Raw genomic sequence first — 22,521 nt, forward strand, 5'->3', positions numbered from 1 at the left:
GAACTGTCTTTTGCAATATTTTCACTAAAATAGTTCATGTGAAAATCGGAGCACATATAGTTGTCACATAGAGTGTGCCCCCTTTCCCGCTCACAAATCTTGTGTAACAGGGACCTTGTTGCATCTTGCCCAACTTTCTGTGACCAAAAGCTCATCAAGCACAGTACTTCGTGCTTTGCGTCAGCTTCCAAAAGGTCGCGGATGGCGCACTTGATGTCTGGAAATTGTTCGAATACAGCTTCCTGAAGAGCCGGTTCAAGTTCCCGCTCAGTTGGATATGTTTCAGAACCTGGCGTGGCGTAAACAAACCATAAGCTGTACTGTTGTGACATTGTAATCCTTGGATGCAAGGGCTCACACATTTGCAAGGCTGCCATTAATCTTACTCGCTTGAACAAGAATCCGTGACATACAAATCGCAACCATCGCGACGACATGCGCTGGTCGAGTTACCTGGAAAAAGCTCGTCGATCGTCGCAGATTTTTTCAGCGGGTTCTTAGCAGGCTTCCCCCAACGCTGTGGTAAGCTGGTGCAGGCGGCACTGTCACCTCTATTCATGTGCAAATCCACCGCCGCTACTTGCTTGCAACGCCCATCGAGTCCAGCTTTACAGGTACATGTTGCTTGCTTGATTTGCCGGGAGCCTGAAAGCTGTGATGCCATTCATGACGTTCGCGACAAACGATCCCTGACAGATGGCAACAAAAGGTGTCCGATCAAAACATTTTCGTTCAATGTTACCTGTATTTGGATGTCGTATGAGCAGTTTAGTTTCATTTCCGCTGTGCATTTCGCCACGATGTCCGAACTGCTGCCCCACAACTGCTCCTCCACGGCATACACATGACGTGCATCAGCCAAGGCACTTCCTCTGTTGATGGTACTTGTTCTAAAGAAACCTTCGCTGTTTATTTCTTTGAAGCCCGCGCGTCTCACGATGACATCCATACTTCCCGGGCGAAACGTGCTTGGCGCGTCTGCTAGGATTCTATCGAGAGCTGCAGCGACGTCCCGCTAGGGGACGAAAACGGTGGCGCCGCCTCGTTAGTCCCGGAGGCCTACAGAGCTAACCAACTGGCCTACTCCATTCCTGCTTCATTCGGTGGACGATGGCAGGCCACTCGCCTTTCAGAAAATACAGCGGTTGCTCGCAGAGGACGGTCGCGACGTTTTCTTGGAAACCCAGTGTTTGCGCATGCAGGGATCCTATGACAAGCGTCCGCGTAGCGCCTCCTCTCTGAAGAGCAGACGCCGCAGGGCTGCAGCACATGCGTGGGGCACTAGCCGCGACGCTCACGAGGGCAACTGCGCTTCAACGTGTTAAAAAAGACGCTGAAAGTCAGTGGCGTAGCCACGGGGGGGCTAGAGGGGGCTAGAGCCCCTCTACCTGCCACGGACCGACCGACGCAAATCGTACAAATCCGAGAACATAATATATGGGGGGACCAGGGGGGGACCAGAACGCGAAAGTTCTTGCAGTTCATGACGTCTGTCTAAGCAGCACTCCTGAATGGTTTTCAAAGTATGAGCTTTTCAAAATACGTCCAACCTCGTGACACCACCTCATTGGTCATGACGGCCTGTACGTGTAATCGTATTGTGAACGTCCAAATCAACCATTTTCGTTCCTTTTTTTCATCCGCACTTTGCAGTCTGCACAAGTGTGTGTGTGTTGCCGCACACAGGATCAGCGAGGGGGAGTGGTGCGAGTTTTCGTATCGAGCCCCCCTACCTTCGAGGTCTGGCTACGGCACTGCTGAAAGTATACTTACTATACGACCTCGTTTGACTGCTAGGTGAAAATTTGCAAAATCCATGATATCGAGACCAACGTGCCCTCGTTCGGGGATTGAGAGGCACTTGAACCCTTATGCTGATTTCTTTTATATCCGAACCGTTTCGTTGCGAACCGGTTACCGCTATTATTTTTTCCGGTTCGGGTTCAAAAGTGTAAAGAAAATTTCGGTTCGGGTTCGGTACCGGCAAACATAACGGTTCGGGTTCGGTATCCGTGCGATATCGGCCAGTATACACCCTTACATGAAAATTGAAGTTCTGAGGCTGGAACACAGAAGAAACAACATACGAGCCTCAAGTGCCTCAGAATAATGAAAGGAATTCCCATTTTTTTTCTTTCAATCATCATCATCATCGAGGAAGTCACTGAAAATGTTAGCCAGCTGTAGGACTCAGACCCGCATCTGCTGGATTGCCGGTCCAGGGCTCTACCAATCGAGCCAAACTGACACACCTCCCCAACGACTTCCAAGGGTGCGTCATTTGAAGGGATAAACACATCCACTCACTCACTCATTCCACTTTCACTCTTACATGTTTTCCCACTCACGCACACATTCATACGACGGGCAGAACCATTTATAAAAAGGGTTTGGCCATTGGGAGGAGCCCAACTCATCATGCCCAACGCGTCATGAGACGTCACATCTGAGCGGCCTCCCCCGCCGAGCTCTATTATTGCTTCGTCGTCAGCCGGCCGCCGACGCCATTTTGGTGCTTAACCTTGTTTACGATGCAAGGAGGGAAGACACGTGTGTACTTCGCCCTTCGAAAACCCTTCGTCCTTGAACTCTTTCAGTTTTGTAACAAAGGCTCCTATATCACAGGAGGCTGTGGGTCATAAGCCGGCGATATCTGTAGACTACATTGAGCGCGACAAAGCACCTGTCGACAGCATCAAAATGGCGCGCCCCAGATGGTTGATAAGCGGATTCTGTACGGATTACGCTTGGATAAAGGCTTTTTGGGCGGCGCAACGACGACTCTGACGTCAAAATAGGCTCCACCCACAAGGCGGCAAAAGACCAGAGAGTGGCCAAACTCTCTCTATAAACGGCCCTGACGACGAGGTGACGCAAGCGGCATCTGTTTATCGTCGCAAACCCAAACAAGCGTCAAGGTGATAACCACAGCGGACGGTGATGTGGTAATGTCGAGTCAACATATCATGGCAAAGCGGACACCCCCGCAGCGCAAGTGGGACAGTCGGAACACTCTTTCCCATTATTTATCCTAAGCGCCGCTAGGGTGGCTCCTTTCCCGCACCGCCTAGCACCGCCCAGAGCTCTGGCACCGCCGGTCGAAGCGGCGTTCCAGTTAATTTTGCTTCGAGCTGTACATCATGGTCACCGTGCCCTGAGGGTTGAACTTCAAGTGTCACGGTAAGACTTTACCGCGGCGCTTTGTTATTACTTCACGGTAAGTCTCACTTGAAATCTTTCGTTATTAATTTGCTAGCATACCCGTGTCATATATGAAGGGGCTGCACCGCCACTCGCATTTTCGTCGTGGCACTACCGTGTCTAAAACATTTTCCTAGCTTTTTTCGTGGACTACAACTCACGCGAAGTCGGACCGCTAGTGGCGGTGGTCGTTCTTCAACTGAGCAGTCTGCCTTCCCGATAGCAGAACCTGATGATGTGAATGTTGCGCAGCATACATTTTCTACTTTTTCAAATTCATTGAGTGCCTGTCATCGATGTCCCCAAACAGAAAGTCATTCATTGTTCTTTTGTGGCAGGGGTCCACTGCCCGAGGCGTTTTTATGAATGGCAAGGACGTTGGTGTCATTAGACGGGGCGCTCTCTAGCTCGCCTCAGCTACACGAGGTACACATGATGTAGTGTAACCGGGACTTGTTTGGTTTGACATGTGCCAGAAGTCGCACGCCGATCGAACGATACCTGATTCAGAAGCGTGCACCTCCGGCTAAAGACTGGGGCAGACAGAGCGGTACTTCCGCCAGTACGGAAGCTTCGACCAACTTCGCACCACCGTAGACGGGAGTAGTCTACAGACTACTCTACGGACAATGTAGTCCTACGACTACACTGTAGACGGGACGTCTTGAGTTACACCGGGACATGGCGATCGATATTGCGTTGCGTCGTCACTTCAAAACATTTCAAGATGTTGTAGAACTCTTCTCGGGCGATGACGGCAGCCATATGAGAGACCTTTTACCGGAAATGACAGAACTCTTAAAAATCGCACTGACCATTCCACTGACGTCGTGCACATCAGAAAGATCGCTCTCCCGCCTGAGTCGCATTAAAACATATTTGAGATCAACAATGTCCCAAGCCCGACTGAACCATTTGGCGCTTCTGCACGGCCACAAAGACGGTCATAGGACGGTCAGCAATGTGAAGGAACACATTTTTCACCACGGCGTAGGAATGGACCTTTTTCCATGTACGTGTCGCCCCTATAGCGTCGGAATGCAAAACGTCGTATTTGAACCCCAAACGAGCGAGGGACACTTTTCGAACTGGCACGTCGCGTGGGAAAGTAGAAAGAAAATACAAGGTACATATAAATGGTAGCGCAGCTTGCATTGGCCACCACGTCTTCAAGGGCGGCCATGATAAAGACCGTCAGCGCCATCCATCCGTTGCGGGGCACACTACAAATTTCGTCATAATGACGTCACCTGGACGTCACGTGGTACGTCACCGTTACGTATAGCACGGGGCGTGCCAGGCGCTCGCGCAGCGCGTTCTTTCCACCGGGATGCCGAGCCGCAGAATGTCACAATCGCTGTTGATAGCAAATCCAAGAGCAAAAGCTCATGAGCAATTTGTGAACAGAGATGAATTAACACTAGCGACATGCGTGCAACAAAGGACACAGGAGACCAGGTGGGGGCTTGCTTTCTTTTATCACAGGTAAATTCGCCATGGTATTGTAAACAGTATAAATACAGTATAAACAGTATTATGTAGTCCGTCCAACTCCAGTATAAACACCCACGACAGAATAATGTGCAATAACCAGTGTGACAGCCTATGTAGTGAATAAGCACAAAAAGATAATGTACAAATTCCAGCAAACATAGATAGCGCCCAGGACTATTGCTGTCCCCATGCACATCTGGAGCTTTCCACATATCTCTCGTACCAAGAAGGCGGAAGTGAACATATTTGCACTTTTGGGTCACATTATATGATACTTGCATGCTGTGTGGTGCTATGTCTCCCAACAGTTTTTGGCATTCGTAATGAATGCTATGGAGGAATTCGAAAGCACAAGTCCATTAGCTCAGTTTAGAAGTCTGTGATACTTTATCTTGCAAAACAGCCAAAATACTATCAGCTTCCAGCAATGACAACCTTGTTCAGAGCATACACACTGTTCATGACTACTACTTTGATTACAACAGCATTTTTGTATTAAAGGCATGTCAAAGCATTGACAATGTTTTCTGCTTCTGCTATTTTGTGCACATTTTGCTACGTGGTGTAGGTTTTTTAAGCTGCACAAAGTGCTTAGCCCTGCACATAACTGCACGTACATACTGGCAGTTGTGCACACAACTATCGAACTCAGCACATGATCCAAAATATAAAATTACGTACTAGGGATCTATGTAGACAGGTATACACTAAATGCATATCAAAGAGAGGGCAAACTGCTGATGATCCAAAATAGAAAATCCATGCTAGGAATCTATGTACAAGGGGAAGCAAACAACAACTTTATTATGGGATGACGGCTGGGGCTTCCACACGGATACACCTAATACGTATCAAAGAATAGCAAACTGCTGAAGATTCAAAATAGAAAATGTATGCTAGGTATCTATGAACACAGGTGCTGAACACAGGGCTTGCAACTGGTGCACTTTCTTGCGGAGGTTATCCAGCTTGCCTTTTGTTGGCTGTGCTGGAGCTGCTAGACTACTGGACGATGGGCAATCTTTGGGGGGATGCCAGCCACTTCCACCTGCAAATGGTGATCAAAAAGCATTCACAAGTCTGCGGACTTCATGGCGGTAGAGTATTCCTCACATACCTCCTAAGTGCTGAGGTGACGAGACTGCACGCAGTACACCAGACGACGTTCCTGGCAGAGGAGTGACAACTGCAGCTAGTGGGGAGACAACAGTGCTCTGTGTTGACAAGGCTGGTGCGTGTTGTGCGTAGCTATGGTCCTGATGAGACAGATCACGCTGTTGCTGACTTTCTTCAGTACCACACTCTGATGAAGCAGATGATGTCGTACAGTTAGCCAACCAAACAACTACGTTACTCAAGTATACCTTCAGCATGGCAAGGATGACTCATCTTGTGAAGGTGTATTGCTCCTGTGCTGTCGTCATCGCAGGCTACCACAGCTTGCACACGTTCCTCCGTTGAAGGCCCACTGCTTTCAAGTCTGCTCTGATTGGCGTAGGCACTACTTCCTCCTGTAAACCACCAGTAGCACTCACAATAATTGCCTCTAGAGTTACAACATTTTCATGTGATAACTTGAGCATACCGACTTGTATTATACTTACCAACGCCATGCAGTGTGCGCTTCAATGTAGGAACTGCATCCCACCGAAGCCTTCCTGTGCGCAAATAAGCAACTGGTGCGAAGTGCTGGGAGCACAGGACCTTAGAGCGAATGGAAATTAGACTCGTATCCGCCTCCAGGTTGCAAAACTCCAGCCACGCCTTGTACCTGCGAAGCAGTTTTATTGTTGAAGAATTATGCAAAGCTGTGCCACGAAAACATGCACTAGCTACAGCAGCCTGACCCTGTATGCCCTACATTCAGAGTTCAAAAAAAAAAAGAAAAAATCAGCATGCAAAGCAAGCCATCAACATGCTAGCATTGGGTACATGTAAGCACATGCAGCACAGCCCTTTGTGTCCCGTACATGCAAACCGCTGCAAAACTCCTCGTTGAAAGCAGCCCAGCAGCCACATGCTTAAATATTTACATGTTTACCACCTCACTGTGGAAGGATGACCTATCCAGGGAGTGTCCATACAGACTGAAAGCTGGAAAACAGGTGATACCATTGAAACGCTATTAATCTTATGTAACTTGCACTATGTTCACTTCACCGCTCTCAATAAAACTCGGGGGGAGAGGTACGCATTTTACTTCAGCAAACACTGCACGTCCTCAACCAAGTGACTCAGCTCCGTTCTCGGCCGTAGACCTACTTATAATATATAGGAACTCACCTCAAGGGGTCCCGAGGAAGACGGTGGAAACTTATACCGCCCATAGTGTCATCGGCGTCACAGTTTCCTTTCTCCTTCAGGAGGCACCGCTTATGTAGCGCCTCGACATGGTGCGTCTCCCGGTAGAGCCTGCAGGAACAGGTTTACCGGCGTTCTGTTGTGTTTTACCATTGTTCGTGTGTGCCTGCCTTACCTTAGTTCTCCGAGAAGTGTCCCCTGTTTGACTTGGTGGTTTGAAATTGAAAAGACGACGATGAAGAAGAAAACGGCTATCAACAATCACAAAGCGCGCAGTCAACGTACGCAAGCTCGTAGCTAACAACATGCTGAGGGACAGGAACCGGAAGCGTACTCGGCTCTGTCTATAATCTTACGTATTACTGGCAGACCGGGCGAATTGCTATATTAAAAATATGCATATTGGATTAATACACACATTATTCGCGCCTCCGATCAAATTATTTTTGTTTACGTTCGTAGTTTGCCCCTCAACAACCACGCTCGCATGTGTATCATGAAGGGCGCAGTGTTGCTAACACAGATTTGGTATTTTTTCTCGCCTTCGCTACCATTTATATGTACCTTGGAAAATATCGCAAAAAGAATGCGGAAAGACTGAAAGCGTATTGTACTGAATACGAGTACAAAGCGTAGTCAAGTGCTGGCCTTGAACGTCTGCGCAACCTTGACAACAATTACTTACCCCAAAACATGGCAGCCGTGGCTGAGCATGCGCATATGTGATGTGATGTGATAGAAAAAGAAAAAAATGGGGAAGCATGCGCATATGCTTACACACAAAAGGTCCATCGTTCCCAATTTTATTTCGTTTCACTCGTGATTTCAGTGTAGAAATGGAATAAAAATTGCGAGACGACATACAATAGTAGTTTTTCTAGGGACAACCTACCAGCAACTACATCTATTCTTTCTGACCAATGTCAATCAGGCACAGACCACCGCGAGTTTTGGAATGAGTGTACTCAAAGCCCGTAACACAAATACTAGAAAACATACCCAAGAGAATTTTGCCTGCGCAGTAATTAGAAATTCCGCGCACGGCAAAAGTAAAGGCGTAATAGTCGCCATACAAGAGGGAAGTCCGGTGATGCCCCGACGGTACCGTAGACCCAGGCGAAAAAATGAGCTAGGAAGTCGACTGGTACAGTTCGTTCCCAGTTTGCACCAACTGGCACCAAACTGGTGGCAACTGGAAAGTAAACTTGTACCAGGTCAAGCTGGGCTCTTGGCAACTGGGTACTTGGTGGTACCAGTTCATGCTGGACTGGTGGCAACTGGGAAGTGAACAGGTGCCAGTTCAAGCTGGGCTGATGGCAACTGGAAGTGAAGTGGTGCCGGTTCAAACTGGACCACTTTACATGTTTGCGGGAACTTCCGGTTTCGGTACCGGTACAGGTTTCTATGAGGATTGCAAGACGAAGTAATAGGAACGGTCAGAAAGTAACCTTATAGTAGAAAAAATCATAATTCAATTATCGGTAAGGTTCGTTAGTATTAACGAAATATAATTTGGGATTGTTATATTTGTATTTTGCGCGTTCCTGGTCTGGCGATGAATGGTGCATTTACTGTGTATGTCTAACGGTCGCTTGCTTAGCAGCACGCCTGAACTGATATTTTCGCTCCTTATGTTCTTAGCGTGATGTGTGACATAGACGTTGTTCGTATAATTTAAAGGATTTGTCTGTAAGTTACGAGTACGAAAGTAGTACGTTCAGTACGGCTGGACGTGTGTCATGGGATTACAGTTTGGCTACAACTCTGGAGGCCGCTTTATCGTGAGAACCATGCTGACGTGCTTTTACTTGTTTACCATTTAGAAATATCACTTCCACTAGAACCTCTTCTCTTTGTTCCGCGTTACATTCGTGGCACCTGGAAGTGCATACTGTTTTACGAGTAACATCCGGTCTATGCTAACGTTACCAGCTAGTTTTTTCACAACGGCACACGTTCATTCTCGTTTTCTAGATCCTTCACACCACTGATGTTCTCTAACCAGCGTAGCGCGCCAGAGTAGTACTCATTGCCTCCGAAAGCCGGCGAATCTCTTAGTTGAAATGCACAGCTACTGCACAACGGAAATGTTGAGAGAATCGCGTGCTTTCCGGGGCCACGACTGCTCAAATTGAGTGACTGTCCAGGCACACACTACAATGGATCATCTCCGACAACACTTATGCGCATGCCCCGCCCTTGAGTCCGCCATCTTTGAGCGGAAAACATCGCCATGGACCCACCTGCGGGCGACTGTCATGTTCATTGTGGGGAGATAATCGGTTTCAAGGTTACGCGGACGTTTGAGGTCTGGTAATCAGTACAATGCGCTTTCACTCTTTCCGCATTTTTCTTCCAATCTTCTTTTGCTACTTTCCCACGGAACGTACGTGCCAGTTCGTAAAGCGTCACCATTATTGAGGGGAAAGACACGACGTTCGACATTCCACCGCCAGGGGCGATGCAAATATGGAAAAGGTCCATTACATATTGCATGTTGCAATTACATGCATATTTACTTGTGTCTTTTCAGCTTTCCAGAAGCCTTAGGCTGCTGGGCCTCAAACAAAAATATCGATCCATCGTGTGCTATTAAGAACATCTCAAATACTGTGTTGAACGATTCAAGATGTCCACAAGACAGTCAAGCAAGGGGCCAACCAAACTAGACAACATGAAATATTAAACATGAAATATTATGTATTTCATGGTACTCTGTAGTTCCTCAACTGCTATCATTTAATTACGTTATACAGGTTCTTCCGTTCATTTTAGTCCAAGTGCCATCTGAATTAGTCCAGGTACCATCTGAAATAATCCGAGCGCCATTCAGTTTAATCCGGGCGCCATCTGAAAGAATCCAGATGCCATTTCATTTAATCCGGGTGCCATCTGAATTAATCCATGGTGTTTTTAAGCACTATAACCGTGTACTCACGCGAGGGATATCCCCGCAGAATATTCTACAGACATGTAGTGGAAGGAAAAGTAAAAAGCTGCTGACAGGACTTAAATTCTGCTGCGTCTTATGTTGATCATTCGCACGGCGCCGAGATATCGAGTTTAAAGCCAGGGAAGAAAGGCGCCGCACTCTGCATCCCATGGGAACCGCTTCGCTTTAGGGGGAGCTAGACCAGTTACGCAGAACCTGTCAAGGGCGACCCCGTTGTAAAACCTTTATAAGCGATGGGCGCCATTGCCCATTGCTCTAATTCCCGCTCTGACCATGTCACTGTAAATAAACTTGTACAGTATCTGCTTCCCTCACTGTGTCCCACCTTTGACCCGCTACCACGCCAACATCAACACACCCGAGACCCAACATCGGGAAAACCGTGCTCATGTCACCCTCCCCCCACACATATATACAGGGTGACCCAGCTAAATGCGAACAGATTTTTTAAATATATATATCGCTTTTTTCTAGATGAAGTCAGTTGCAATTTAGCATATGCTAAAGGGCACTCCTTAAGAGGGCACCAGCAAACTCCTAAGGCAATGTCCTAATTAACTTTAAAAAATTAACTTTTTAATTATAAAAGCTACGAAGTTGTCCCAATGAGAACATCTGGTCCCTTTAGTCACCTGATACCGTAGTCGTTTTCAGAACAAAAATCCGTTCGATAGATCGTCCGCAAAAAACTCGTGAAGGAACACCTTTTTTTTTTGTTATTGATTGCGCATCTCCAGAGGTGCGTCTTCCCTTCACTCCCAATGTGAGCGGGTGAAGGAGCACAGTGCCGCCTCATACGTTGAAGATGAGCTTTAACTTGCGGAAACAAAACAAAAACAAATGTGTCGGGTGATGCTATCGGAACTGCCCTTATCTTGGGTTGCATTTTCTGTTTTCTTTTAATCTTTTTCCAGGACGCAAGAGGCGATAGTGTGCTCTTTCACCCTCTCACATTGAGGGTGAAGGAAAAACGCGTCTTCGAAGGTGCGCAATGAACAAAATAAAGCAAAAAATTTTGTTCCTTCACGAATTGTTTGCGGACGATCTATCAAACGAATTTTTGTTCTGAAAGCGGCTACAGTATCAGGTGACCAACGTGACCAGATGTTCTCATTGGCACAACTTTGTAGCTTTTATAATTAAAAAGTTAATTATTGAAAGTTAATTAGGACATTGCTTTAGGAGTTTGCTGGTGCCCTCTTAAGAAGTGCCCTTCAGCATATACTACATTGCAACTGACTTCATCTCGAAAAAAGCGATATTTATATTTTTAAAAAATTTGTTCGCATTTAGCTTGGACACCCTGTATACACACTTTGCATTCGCTCTTGAACCGAAGCCCCTGCGTCCCCCCCCCCCCCGGCAAAATGAAATATCGGCGCCTATGTCACATTGGTTTGTAGATATATTCATATACGTGAAAAGCAAAATACTAAAGTACAATTGATTAACATAAACAATTAAACTATAAAGGTACACCTTTCATTATAGTGAAAATGAAGGCCACGGGCAACTTACGTCAGCTTCAAAAATGTGAAAATAACTTAGCGGCGCTTTGTATGAGAACCCGGAAAAAAGCTTCTGCTCCCAAACAAAATCATTTCTCTGAAAAGGAACATAAATACGCATGTGAGTAAAGTGCTGGTAAATACCAAAGCACACATAATCTGCAACCAATGCTACTCACGTTAAAATCGAACACCGTGATGAGGAACGCTTTCGCAGCACAATCTTTGATAAAACATACAACACCACTGTGCGCCCGACTCCATGTATCGTGCCTGTCACTGGAGCCTGACTTGTACACTTCTGCCACTCCAAGTGCTAAGATCTAGAAGAAAATATTTACTTTGTAATACATCCCTCAGGTAAGTCAGCATAAGTGCTGCATCTGCACAGTACGAGTACTGAGAATGAACGTGTATTCTTGCACGAGAGACAAGATTCCCTGACTACAGAATATTTGGAAAAAGAAAAGTTTCCAATTAGGGTCTGGTGTTTTCATGTTAAGCTCCTTTGCCAAAATGGCGGAGGAGAGAATCGGGTGCTATTTTAAAATCTGCGATTCGCGGTGAAATTGGATGCTATTAACACATTCGGGTTGTTTGTTAGTTGTCTCTCTGTCCAGCAAGACACATTCCTGCGCCGACATTTCGTGACATCGAATGTGCTTCGCATAGTATATTCTTGCACTCAAATACTATTCACATAAGACATGTGTACAGACTACTGCAATAATAGTGTACGTATTGCAGTGCGATACGTCATTGGATCAAAAGTGATTCGGGAGAGGAAGAATCGCGTTTAAAGCTCCAGGGCAGATTTTCTCTTCAGGAGGTAAGCAATATGTGATTGGCTCCGAAATGGGAGAGGATGATCAGTGATGAAACGAAAATAACAGGAAAATGATAGCGCTGTCTCGGCCCGCCTTCGGTCGCGCGTCCACGCTTACCATAGTCTGCTCATCTATCGCGGAATGATAGGACATAGCCTTCTTCCCGTCCGGAAGGATAAAAATGTGCCAACGAAGGGCTCGAACGACTGAAAGCATTTCAATTCAGGAAGGTTCCCTCTCCTACATGTGTCCACTGCGAGATGCCTCCTGTCATTTCGGATGGCGGGGAGTGGAACATGCTTGAATGAGAAACAGCGAGTCTGAATGAGATACTTGAGCAAGAAAATAAATGTTTTCATAAGGTCACCCCTCGGTTCATTTACAGCCCATGAGCATTCCCGCAGGTGGATATAATGAGGCTCCTGGTGACGCTATGCTATTTCCCGTGAATTTCTGTTACATCAGAGTACTGTTTCGGATCATAGAGTATGAGAGGTCAGGGACGCTAAGCGCGCGACACGAGCAACACGAACAAAATATTGTTGAATTCCAATGGCAGATTCTGAGTGCTTCCTAAGCAAGTTTTGCTGCTCCGCCGGGAGCAAGTCTGTTCTATTGGTAGGTTGGGAACAGTGCTGGAGTCTTCCAATGCGAGCTTTGAAGCGGCCTTCAAGCCAAGGTCGCTCCTAGGAGCAACCCAGACTGCTCCGCCAAAATAGGCAGGTTCAACCGGAACTCTCCGTGACGTATCCCTTGTCCCTCGCGCTTCCCATTTCCTGTCTCTTCTTCGGTTACATGGCCGCTTCACAATGCGTTTCCGCCGTGACTGGTATTTCGCGTCATACGGTGGCGAGTTTGCTTCTTGAAGAAATCGAAGGGGTGTCGTTCCGTATCGGGGCCACTCGTTTTTAAAAATCACTGAAAGCGCTTGGAAGGTAAATATTGCATAGAAGTTAAAGAAGGTCCTATTCTGAATCTAGAAACGTAAGAATTATAAAATTCTGTGGACTAGAACTATATTCATTTCAACAACCCCATCTGATGTACTTCTAGCGCAGGAGAAACACGGGAATGCTAAGCCTATCGGATTCGAAACTTGCCATCTTGCAAAAGGTAGGGTAGTTGAATTGGGCTAAATCACCTCACTTTAGTGAGGTTGGGTCAGTTTAGGTTAGACAGATTAGGGGGGTCTGGGGGCGCCGCCCCCCCCCCCCCCATCCAGGCACGCACTAGGCGGTGCAGGCGTGAAGACTGTGCCCCGGGTAGATCAGAAGGTCCTCAGTAAGGAGGTCGGATCGCCTTCAAGAAACGGGTGTTAAAATTTGATTTTTATACGTTTCGGACAATATACGACGGTCATTCCTGTCTAATTTCGTTGTTTTTGTTCTTTTTGCTTTAAAAAAAGCCAGTGGTCCCGATACGGAACTACATCCAATCGAAGAGTCAGACATTACCAGGGAAACGTTGGGAGATTAGGATGACCTTCATGTTGCAAAACATGCAGTTGTGGTGGGACATCAGTGCCACCTTCTTTTTCTTCCTCTTCTTCTTAACTGTCTCCTTCTTCTTTTTTCTTTTCTTCTTCTTCTTCCGTCTCTGGCAGTCATCCACCAAGGGAGGTTGGCCAGGGCTAAACTCAAAGTTGGGCGCATGTGCTCAGTGGCGTATCTAGGGTGTGGCAGGTGTGGACAGGTGCCATGGGCGCAGGGTGAACAGGGGCGCCATTATGTGGTCGGGCACTCAACCTGGCACATTCATAAATGATCTAAAGCACCCGGTATTAGAGAGGTTGTAGTGTGAAACCTAGTGCGGACCACACGAAAACGCATCCCCAAGGACATCGTGTTAACCATGTTGCCATGGGCGCAGGTAGCTCTAGATACGCCACTGCATGTGCTCCAGTCGTAGATTCGGACCACTTGCACTATAGGCCAGATCAAGCCGCTCCAATGCGCAGTCTGCCACTTGCTCCGACTCTACCATTGGAATTCAACTATGTGCTCGCGCAGAGATGAAGGCTTAGGGGGGGGGGATGTGTCTCATTGTCTTAGTCCCGTCCACTTCCTTTCCTGAGCTCCTCAACTTCCTTGTCGCTGCGTGCGGTTGGTCTCCCATGTTGAAAAACACACGCATTTACTTATTTCTATACTCCACCTCAGCTTCAACCTTCATCAGGAACAAGAAAAACGTATTCATTTCACGTTGCTTCGAATGATAATAGGCACTGAGATCGCATCGTGTGCTTTAGGTATCAGACCAGGTTCCGACACAGGTTGTACAACAACTTTGTTCTACTATTATGACTAGGAAGATTCCTCGCCAGGGGCGATACGTCCACACCACACATGCAGAATTAAGTTCGATTTGCATCCGCAGAAGCATAGATTAGCTCCTAATTGAATAATGGTCCTGTATGCGCCATGACACACAAACTGGGCACTCAGCCAATAGTGTATATTCAATAATAAGGCATTCGAAAGGGGTGACCAAATCAAGTGTCGTGGAGTGACTGGCCGCAATATTCCGGCTGTCTCTCCCTCTCTCTCTCCTTTCTTTCTTTCTTTTCTTCTGCATTTGTCTACCTAATAAGACAAACCGAAACCGCATTCTCACCTACGTTTAGCACCGAAGTGAATGAGGCCCAGACATTGCTAATTCATAAAAGAAATACCTTAGTATTTTGGTCGGGTAAGCCAGATCAACATTCAATGTTGTCACATCGCCAATGTGTTGGCTACTTATCGTAAAGGGCATTTATTCATATCGCGGGACGTTTTCACCCACAGCCGGCATTCTATTTGTTTGACAGTATTGACAATGCCCACAGTTTGCACGCTGATGACCATGTCCAGAACTCTTTGTATACGAGCTTGTGAAGAAAATATCCACGTTTTTGCTGATGCACGAATAGCTACTATAAACAAACAAAGGACATTTTCGTTCCAATCGTTCCAATGGACAACCCTTGACGACGCGTTCTGTGCATTTCGTCCTTGTAATGTATCCTCTTGTCTCTCTTTCTCTCTGATAAAAGTTCAGATAAACGTTCAGAAGGCCACGAAGTAAATACAGATATGAGGGAATGAAAGGCAAACAACAAAGGTAGGGGAAGCAGAAAAAAAAGGAGGGTGTCTTTAATCTTTTGTACATCTCTACCATGACGTCACAATGGGGTTCGCACCACCTGCGAGCTTGACCAACTGACGACCGCCAGGTGGCGCGAACCCCGATTGTGACGTCATGCTACAGATGTAGAAAAGATTCGAGACACCCTTTTAATAATTAGTCCTGACGAAGGCGGAGCTTGCACCGCAACGTTGACCATACCCCTAGACACCTTTCTAATATTTTAAATTGCAATGAATCACTTTTTTTTTTTGCTTCCCCTACCTTCGTTGTTTGCCTTTCATTCCTTCATAACTGCAGATATATGCAAGGTGTCCGAGCTAAATGCGAACAGATTTCTAAAATATATGTATATATATCACTTTTTTCGAAATGAAGTCAGTTGCAATATAGCATATGCTGAATTGCACTCCTTAAGAGGGCACCAGCAAACTCCAGAAGCAATCGATAATTAATTTTTTAATTATAAAAGCAACGAATCTGCCCCAATGAGAACATCTGGTCCCTTCGGTCACCTGATACCGTAGCAGTTTTCAGAACAAAAAATCCGTTCGATAGATCGTCCGCAAAAAATTTGTGAAGTAACACAATTTTCCTCTTTATTTCGTTCATTGCGCATATCCAGAGACGCGTCTTCCCTTCACTCCCAATGAGAGAGGGTCAAGGAGCACAGTGCCCCCTCATGTGTCGAAGATGAGCTTTAACTTGCGGAAACAAAATAAAAACAAGTGTATTGGGTGATGCTATCGGAACTGCCCTTATCTTGGGTTGCATTTTCTGTTTTCTTTTAATCGTTTGCCAGGACGCAAGAGGCGATGGTGTGCTCTTTCGCCCTCTCACATTGGGGTGAAGGAAAGGCGCGTCTCCGAAGATGCGCAATGAGCAAAATAAAGAAGAAAAAAAGGTGTTCCTTCACGAATTTTTTGCGGACGATCTCTCGAACGTCCTGAAAACGGTTACGGTATCAGATGACCGAAGGGACCAGATGTTCTCATTGGGACAACTTCGTAGCTTTTATAATTAAAAAGTAAATTATCGAAAGTTAATTAGGCCATTGCCTTAGGAGTTTGCTCGTGCCCTCTTAAGAATTGACCTTCAGCATATCATATATTGCAACTGCCTTCATCTCGAAAACAGGTGATATATACATTTTAAAAAATCCGTTCGCATTTAGCTGGAACACCCTATATATATATATATATATATATATATATATAAGGGAACAAGTTAGCAGGAGCTCTTTGGCTGCACGCATAGCATATGTTTGTAAGTGCTCAAACGTCGCCATACCAGTACTGGGCAGCTGTTTCTGCCTTATTGGGCCATCGTCAGCAGTACGCAGGCAGGCAACGCTTGAGCGGATGGCGTCAGAAGGTCACGTAGCGCGTGATTCCTCCCGTCAGGGTGCGCTAACACACCACTGAAAGCCCAGTGCAAAGCCAGTGAGGTATATAAGGGAACATATTAGCCAGAGCTCTTTGGCTGCACGTATAGCATATGTTTGTAAGTGCTCAAACGTCGCCATGCCAGCACTGGGCAGCTGTTTCTGCCTTATTGGGCCATCGTCAGCAGTACGCAGGCAGGCAACGCTTGAGCGGATGGCGTCAGAAGGTCACGTAGCGCGTGATTCCTCCCTTCAGGGTGCGCTAACACACCACTGAAAGCCCAGTGCAAAGCCAGTGAGGTATATAAGGGAACATATTAGCCAGAGCTCTTTGGCTGCACGTATAGCATATGTTTGTAAGTGCTCAAACGCCGCCATGCCAGTACTGGGCAGCTGTTTCTGCCTTATTGGGCCATCGTCAACAGTACGCAGGCAGGCAACGCTTGAGCGGATGGCGTCAGAAGGTCACATAGCGCGTGATTCCTCCCGTCAGGGCGCGCTTACACACCACTGAAAGCCCAGTGCAGAGCCAGTGCAATATATAAGGGAACAAATTAGCCGGAGCTCTTTGGCTGCACGTATAGCATATGTTTGTAAGTGCTCAAACGTCGCCATGCCAGTACTGGGCAGCTGTTTCTGCTATTGGGCCATTGTCAGCAGTACGCAGGCAGGCAACGCTTGAGCGGATGGCGTCAGAAGGTCACGTAGCACGTGATTCCTCCCGACAGGGTGCGCTAACACACCACTGAAAGCCCAGTGCAAAGCCAGTGAGGTATATAAGGGAACATATTAGCCGGAGCTCTTTGGCTGCACGTATAGCAAAAGCTCAAACGTCGCCATGTCAGTACTGGACAGCTTTTCGGCCTTATTGGGCCATCGTTGGCAGTACGCAGGCAGACAACGCTTTAGCGGATGGCGTCAGAAGGTCACGTAGCGCGTGATTCCTCCCGTCAGGGTGTGCTGACACACCACTGAAAGCCCAGTGCAAAGCCAGTGAGGTATATAAGGGAACATATTAGCCGGAGCTCTTTGGCTGCACGTATAGCATATGTTTGTAAGTGCTCAAACGTCGCCATGCCACTACTGGGCAGCTGTTTCTGCCTTATTGGGCCATCGTCAACAGTACGCAGGCAGGCAACGCTTGAGCGGATGACGTCAGAAGGTCACGTAGCGCGTGATTCCTCCCGTCAGGGTGCGCTAACACACCACTGAAAGCCCAGTGCAAAGCCAGTGAGGTATATAAGGGAACATATTATCCGGAGCTCTTTGGCTGCACGTATGGCATATGTTTGTAAGTCGCCATGCCAGTACTGGACAGCTGTTTCGGCCTTATTGGGCCATCGTCAGCAGTACGCAGGCAGGCAACGCTTTAGCGGATGGCGTCAGAAGGTCACGTAGCGCGTGATTCCTCCCGTCAGGGTGTGCTAACACACCACTGAAAGCCCAGTGCAAAGCCAGTGAAGTATATAAGGGAACAAATTAGCCGGAGCTCTTTGGCTGCACGTATAGCATATGTTTGTAAGTGCTCAAACGTCGCCATGCCAGTACTGGGCAGCTGTTTCTGCCTTATTGGGCCATCGTCAACAGTACGCAGGCAGGCAACGCTTGAGCGGATGACGTCAGAAGGTCACGTAGCGCGTGATTCCTCCCGTCAGGGTGCGCTAACACACCACTGAAAGCCCAGTGCAAAGCCAGTGAGGTATATAAGGGAACATATTATCCGGGCCTCTTTGGCTGCACGTATGGCATATGTTTGTAAGTCGCCATGCCAGTACTGGACAGCTGTTTCGCCCTTATTGGGCCATCGTCAGCAGTACGCAGGCAGGCAACGCTTTAGCGGATGGCGTCAGAAGGTCACGTAGCGCGTGATTCCTCCCGTCAGGGTGTGCTAACACACCACTGAAAGCCCAGTGCAAAGCCAGTGAAGTATATAAGGGAACAAATTAGGTGGAGCTCTTTGGCTGCACGTATAGCATATGTTTGTAAGTGCTCAAACGTCGCCATGCCAGTACTGGGCAGCTGTTTCTGCCTTATTGGGCCATCGTCAGCAGTACGCAGGCAGGCAACGCTTGAGCGGATGGCGTCAGAAGGTCACGTAGCGCGTGATTCCTCCCGTCAGGGTGCGCTAACACACCACTGAAAGCCCAGTGCAAAGCCAGTGAGGTATATAAGGGAACATATTAGCCAGAGCTCTTTGGCTGCACGTATAGTATATGTTTTTAAGTGCTCAAACGTCGCCATGCCAGCACTGGGCAGCTGTTTCTGCATTATTGGGCCATCGTCAGCAGTACGCAAGCAGGCAACGCTTGAGCGGATGGCGTCAGAAGGTCACATAGCGCGTGATTCCTCCCGTCAGGGCGCGCTTACACATCACTGAAAGCCCAGTGCAAAGCCAGTGCAGTATATAAGGGAACAAATTAGCCGGAGCTCTTTGGCTGCACGTATAGCATATGTTTGTAAGTGCTCAAACGTCGCCATGCCAGTACTGGGCAGCTGTTTCTGCTATTGGGCCATTGTCAGCAGTACGCAGGCAGGCAACGCTTGAGCGGATGGCGTCAGAAGGTCACGTAGCGCGTGATTCCTCCCGACAGGGTGCGCTAACACACCACTGAAAGCCCAGTGCAAAGCCAGTGAGGTATATAAGGGAACATATTAGCCGGAGCTCTTTGGCTGCACGTATAGCAAAAGCTCAAACGTCGCCATGTCAGTACTGGACAGCTGTTTCGGCCTTATTGGGCCATCGTCGGCAGTACGCAGGCAGACAACGCTTTAGCGGATGGCGTCAGAAGGTCACGTAGCGCGTGATTCCTCCCGTCAGGGTGTGCTGACACACCACTGAAAGCCCAGTGCAAAGCCAGTGAGGTATATAAGGGAACATATTAGCCGGAGCTCTTTGGCTGCACGTATAGCATATGTTTGTAAGTGCTCAAACGTCGCCATGCCAGCACTGGGCAGCTGTTTCTGCCTTATTGGGCCATCGCCAACAGTACGCAGGCAGGCAACGCTTGAGCGGATGACGTCAGAAGGTCACGTAGCGCGTGATTCCTCCCGTCAGGGTGCGCTAACACACCACTGAAAGCCCAGTGCAAAGCCAGTGAGGTATATAAGGGAACATATTATCCGGAGCTCTTTGGCTGCACGTATGGCATATGTTTGTAAGTCGCCATGCCAGTACTGGACAGCTGTTTCGCCCTTATTGGGCCATCGTCAGCAGTACGCAGGCAGGCAACGCTTTAGCGGATGGCGTCAGAAGGTCACGTAGCGCGTGATTCCTCCCGTCAGGGTGTGCTAACACACCACTGAAAGCCCAGTGCAAAGCCAGTGAGGTATATAAGGGAACATATTAGCCAGAGCTCTTTGGCTGCACGTATAGCATATGTTTGTAAGTGCTCAAACGCCGCCATGCCAGTACTGGGCAGCTGTTTCTGCCTTATTGGGCCATCGTCAACAGTACGCAGGCAGGCAACGCTTGAGCGGATGGCGTCAGAAGGTCCCATAGCGCGTGATTCCTCCCGTCAGGGCGCGCTAACACACCACTGAAAGCCCAGTGCAAAGCCAGTGCAGTATATAAGGGAACAAATTAGCCGGAGCTCTTTGGCTGCACGTATAGCATATGTTTGTAAGTGCTCAAACGTCGCCATGCCAGCACTGGGCAGCTGTTTCTGCCTTATTGGGCCATCGCCAACAGTACGCAGGCAGGCAACGCTTGAGCGGATGACGTCAGAAGGTCACGTAGCGCGTGATTCCTCCTGTCAGGGTGCGCTAACACACCACTGAAAGCCCAGTGCAAAGCCAGTGAGGTATATAAGGGAACATATTATCCGGAGCTCTTTGGCTGCACGTATGGCATATGTTTGTAAGTCGCCATGCCAGTACTGGACAGCTGTTTCGCCCTTATTGGGCCATCGTCAGCAGTACGCAGGCAGGCAACGCTTTAGCGGATGGCGTCAGAAGGTCACGTAGCGCGTGATTCCTCCCGTCAGGGTGTGCTAACACACCACTGAAAGCCCAGTGCAAAGCCAGTGAGGTATATAAGGGAACATATTAGCCAGAGCTCTTTGGCTGCACGTATAGCATATGTTTGTAAGTGCTCAAACGCCGCCATGCCAGTACTGGGCAGCTGTTTCTGCCTTATTGGGCCATCGTCAACAGTACGCAGGCAGGCAACGCTTGAGCGGATGGCGTCAGAAGGTCCCATAGCGCGTGATTCCTCCCGTCAGGGCACGCTAACACACCACTGAAAGCCCAGTGCAAAGCCAGTGCAGTATATAAGGGAACAAATTAGCCGGAGCTCTTTGGCTGCACGTATAGCATATGTTTGTAAGTGCTCAAACGTCGCCATGCCAGTACTGGGCAGCTGTTTCTGCCTTATTGGGCGATTGTCAGCAGTACGCAGGCAGGCAACGCTTGAGCGGATGGCGTCAGAAGGTCACGTAGCGCGTGATTCCTCCCGACAGGGTGCGCTAACACACCACTGAAAGCCCAGTGCAAAGCCAGTGAGGTATATAAGGGAACATATTAGCCGGAGCTCTTTGGCTGCACGTATAGCAAATGCTCAAACGTCGCCATGTCAGTACTGGACAGCTGTTTCGGCCTTATTGGGCCATCGTCGGCAGTACGCAGGCAGACAACGCTTTAGCGGATGGCGTCAGAAGGTCACGTAGCGCGTGATTCCTCCCGTAAGGGTGTGCTAACACACCACTGAAAGCCCAGTGCAAAGCCAGTGAGGTATATAAGGGAACATATTATCCGGAGCTCTTTGGCTGCACGTATAGCATATGTTTGTAAGTGCTCAAACGTCGCCATGCCAGTACTGGGCAGCTGTTTCTGCCTGATTGGGCCATCGTCAACAGTACGCAGGCAGGCAACGCTTGAGCGGATGGCGTCAGAAGGTCACGTAGCGCGTGATTCCTCCCGTCAGGGTGCGCTAACACACCACTGAAAGCCCAGTGCAAAGCCAGTGAGGTATATAAGGGAACATATTATCCGGAGCTCTTTGGCTGCACGTATAGCATATGTTTGTAAGTCGCCATGCCAGTACTGGACAGCTGTTTCGGCCTTATTGGGCCATCGTCAGCAGTACGCAGGCAGGCAACGCTTTAGCGGATGGCGTCAGAAGGTCACGTAGCGCGTGATTCCTCCCGTCTTGGTTGTGCTAACACTCCACTGAAAGCCCAGTGCAAAGCCAGTGAAGTATATAAGGGAACAAATTAGCCGGAGCTCTTTGGCTGCACGTATAGCATATGTTTGTAAGTGCTCAAACGTCGCCATGCCAGTACTGGGCAGCTGTTTCTGCCTTATTGGGCCATCGTCAGCAGTACGCAGGCAGGCAACGCTTGAGCGGATGGCGTCAGAAGGGCACGTAGCGCGTGATTCCTCCCGTCAGGGTGCGCTAACACACCACTGAAAGCCCAGTGCAAAGCCAGTGAGGTATATAAGGGAACATATTAGCCAGAGCTCTTTGGCTGCACGTATAGCATATGTTTGTAAGTGCTCAAACGTCGCCATGCCAGCACTGGGCAGCTGTTTCTGCCTTATTGGGCCATCGTCAGCAGTACGCAGGCAGGCAACGCTTGAGCGGATGGCGTCAGAAGGTCACCTAGCGCGTGATTCCTCCCTTCAGGGTGAGCTAACACACCACTGAAAGCCCAGTGCAAAGCCAGTGAGGTATATAAGGAAACATATTAGCCGGAGCTCTTTGGCTGCACGTATAGCATATGCTTGTAA

At 48.1% G+C, this 22,521-nt stretch overlaps 2 protein-coding genes across 6 annotated transcripts in view; both read right to left on the reverse strand.

The window, feature by feature from the left end:
- LOC135376508 (actin nucleation-promoting factor WASL-like) overlaps positions 1 to 22,521 on the reverse strand; it is an 85,807-nt gene that overhangs the window by 34,533 nt on the left and 28,753 nt on the right. The window contains exons 2-3 of the mRNA XM_064609016.1: positions 11,637 to 11,780; positions 11,468 to 11,554 (exon numbers count right to left, since the gene is read on the reverse strand). Coding sequence (XP_064465086.1) covers positions 11,468 to 11,554; positions 11,637 to 11,780 — 231 coding nt within the window. The remainder of the gene's footprint in view (positions 1 to 11,467; positions 11,555 to 11,636; positions 11,781 to 22,521) is intronic.
- On the reverse strand, positions 5,566 to 10,408 carry LOC135376511 (uncharacterized). Of its 5 annotated transcripts, none has more exons than XM_064609026.1 (7): positions 7,172 to 10,408; positions 6,979 to 7,107; positions 6,740 to 6,789; positions 6,300 to 6,466; positions 6,060 to 6,206; positions 5,813 to 5,998; positions 5,566 to 5,743 (listed from the first exon to the last, which is right to left on the reverse strand). In XM_064609026.1, the coding sequence occupies exons 3-7, from the start codon at positions 6,775 to 6,777 to the stop codon at positions 5,592 to 5,594; spliced, it is 690 nt and encodes a 229-aa protein (XP_064465096.1). In that variant the 5' UTR covers positions 6,778 to 6,789; positions 6,979 to 7,107; positions 7,172 to 10,408; the 3' UTR covers positions 5,566 to 5,591. The 5 variants fall into 5 exon arrangements, with proteins under 5 accessions (XP_064465096.1, XP_064465095.1, XP_064465094.1 ...); XM_064609025.1 differs by having other exon boundaries at positions 6,737 to 6,789; XM_064609024.1 differs by having other exon boundaries at positions 6,740 to 7,107.

Source organism: Ornithodoros turicata, unplaced genomic scaffold (assembly GCF_037126465.1).
Source record: "Ornithodoros turicata isolate Travis unplaced genomic scaffold, ASM3712646v1 ctg00001139.1, whole genome shotgun sequence".
Taxonomy (NCBI): Eukaryota; Metazoa; Arthropoda; class Arachnida; order Ixodida; family Argasidae; genus Ornithodoros; species Ornithodoros turicata.

Excerpts from the sequence above, each read along its gene's own strand:
- LOC135376511 (XM_064609022.1), bottom strand. The coding sequence starts at position 6,810 with ATGGTATCACCTGTTTTCCAGCTTTCAGTCTGTATGGACACTCCCTGG. Across the intron at positions 6,207-6,299 it reads GCGCACACTGCATGGCGTTG|GAGGAAGTAGTGCCTACGCC; the intron begins GTAAGTATAATA and ends GGTGGTTTACAG. Across the intron at positions 5,744-5,812 it reads GTCACCTCAGCACTTAGGAG|GTGGAAGTGGCTGGCATCCC; the intron begins GTATGTGAGGAA and ends CACCATTTGCAG.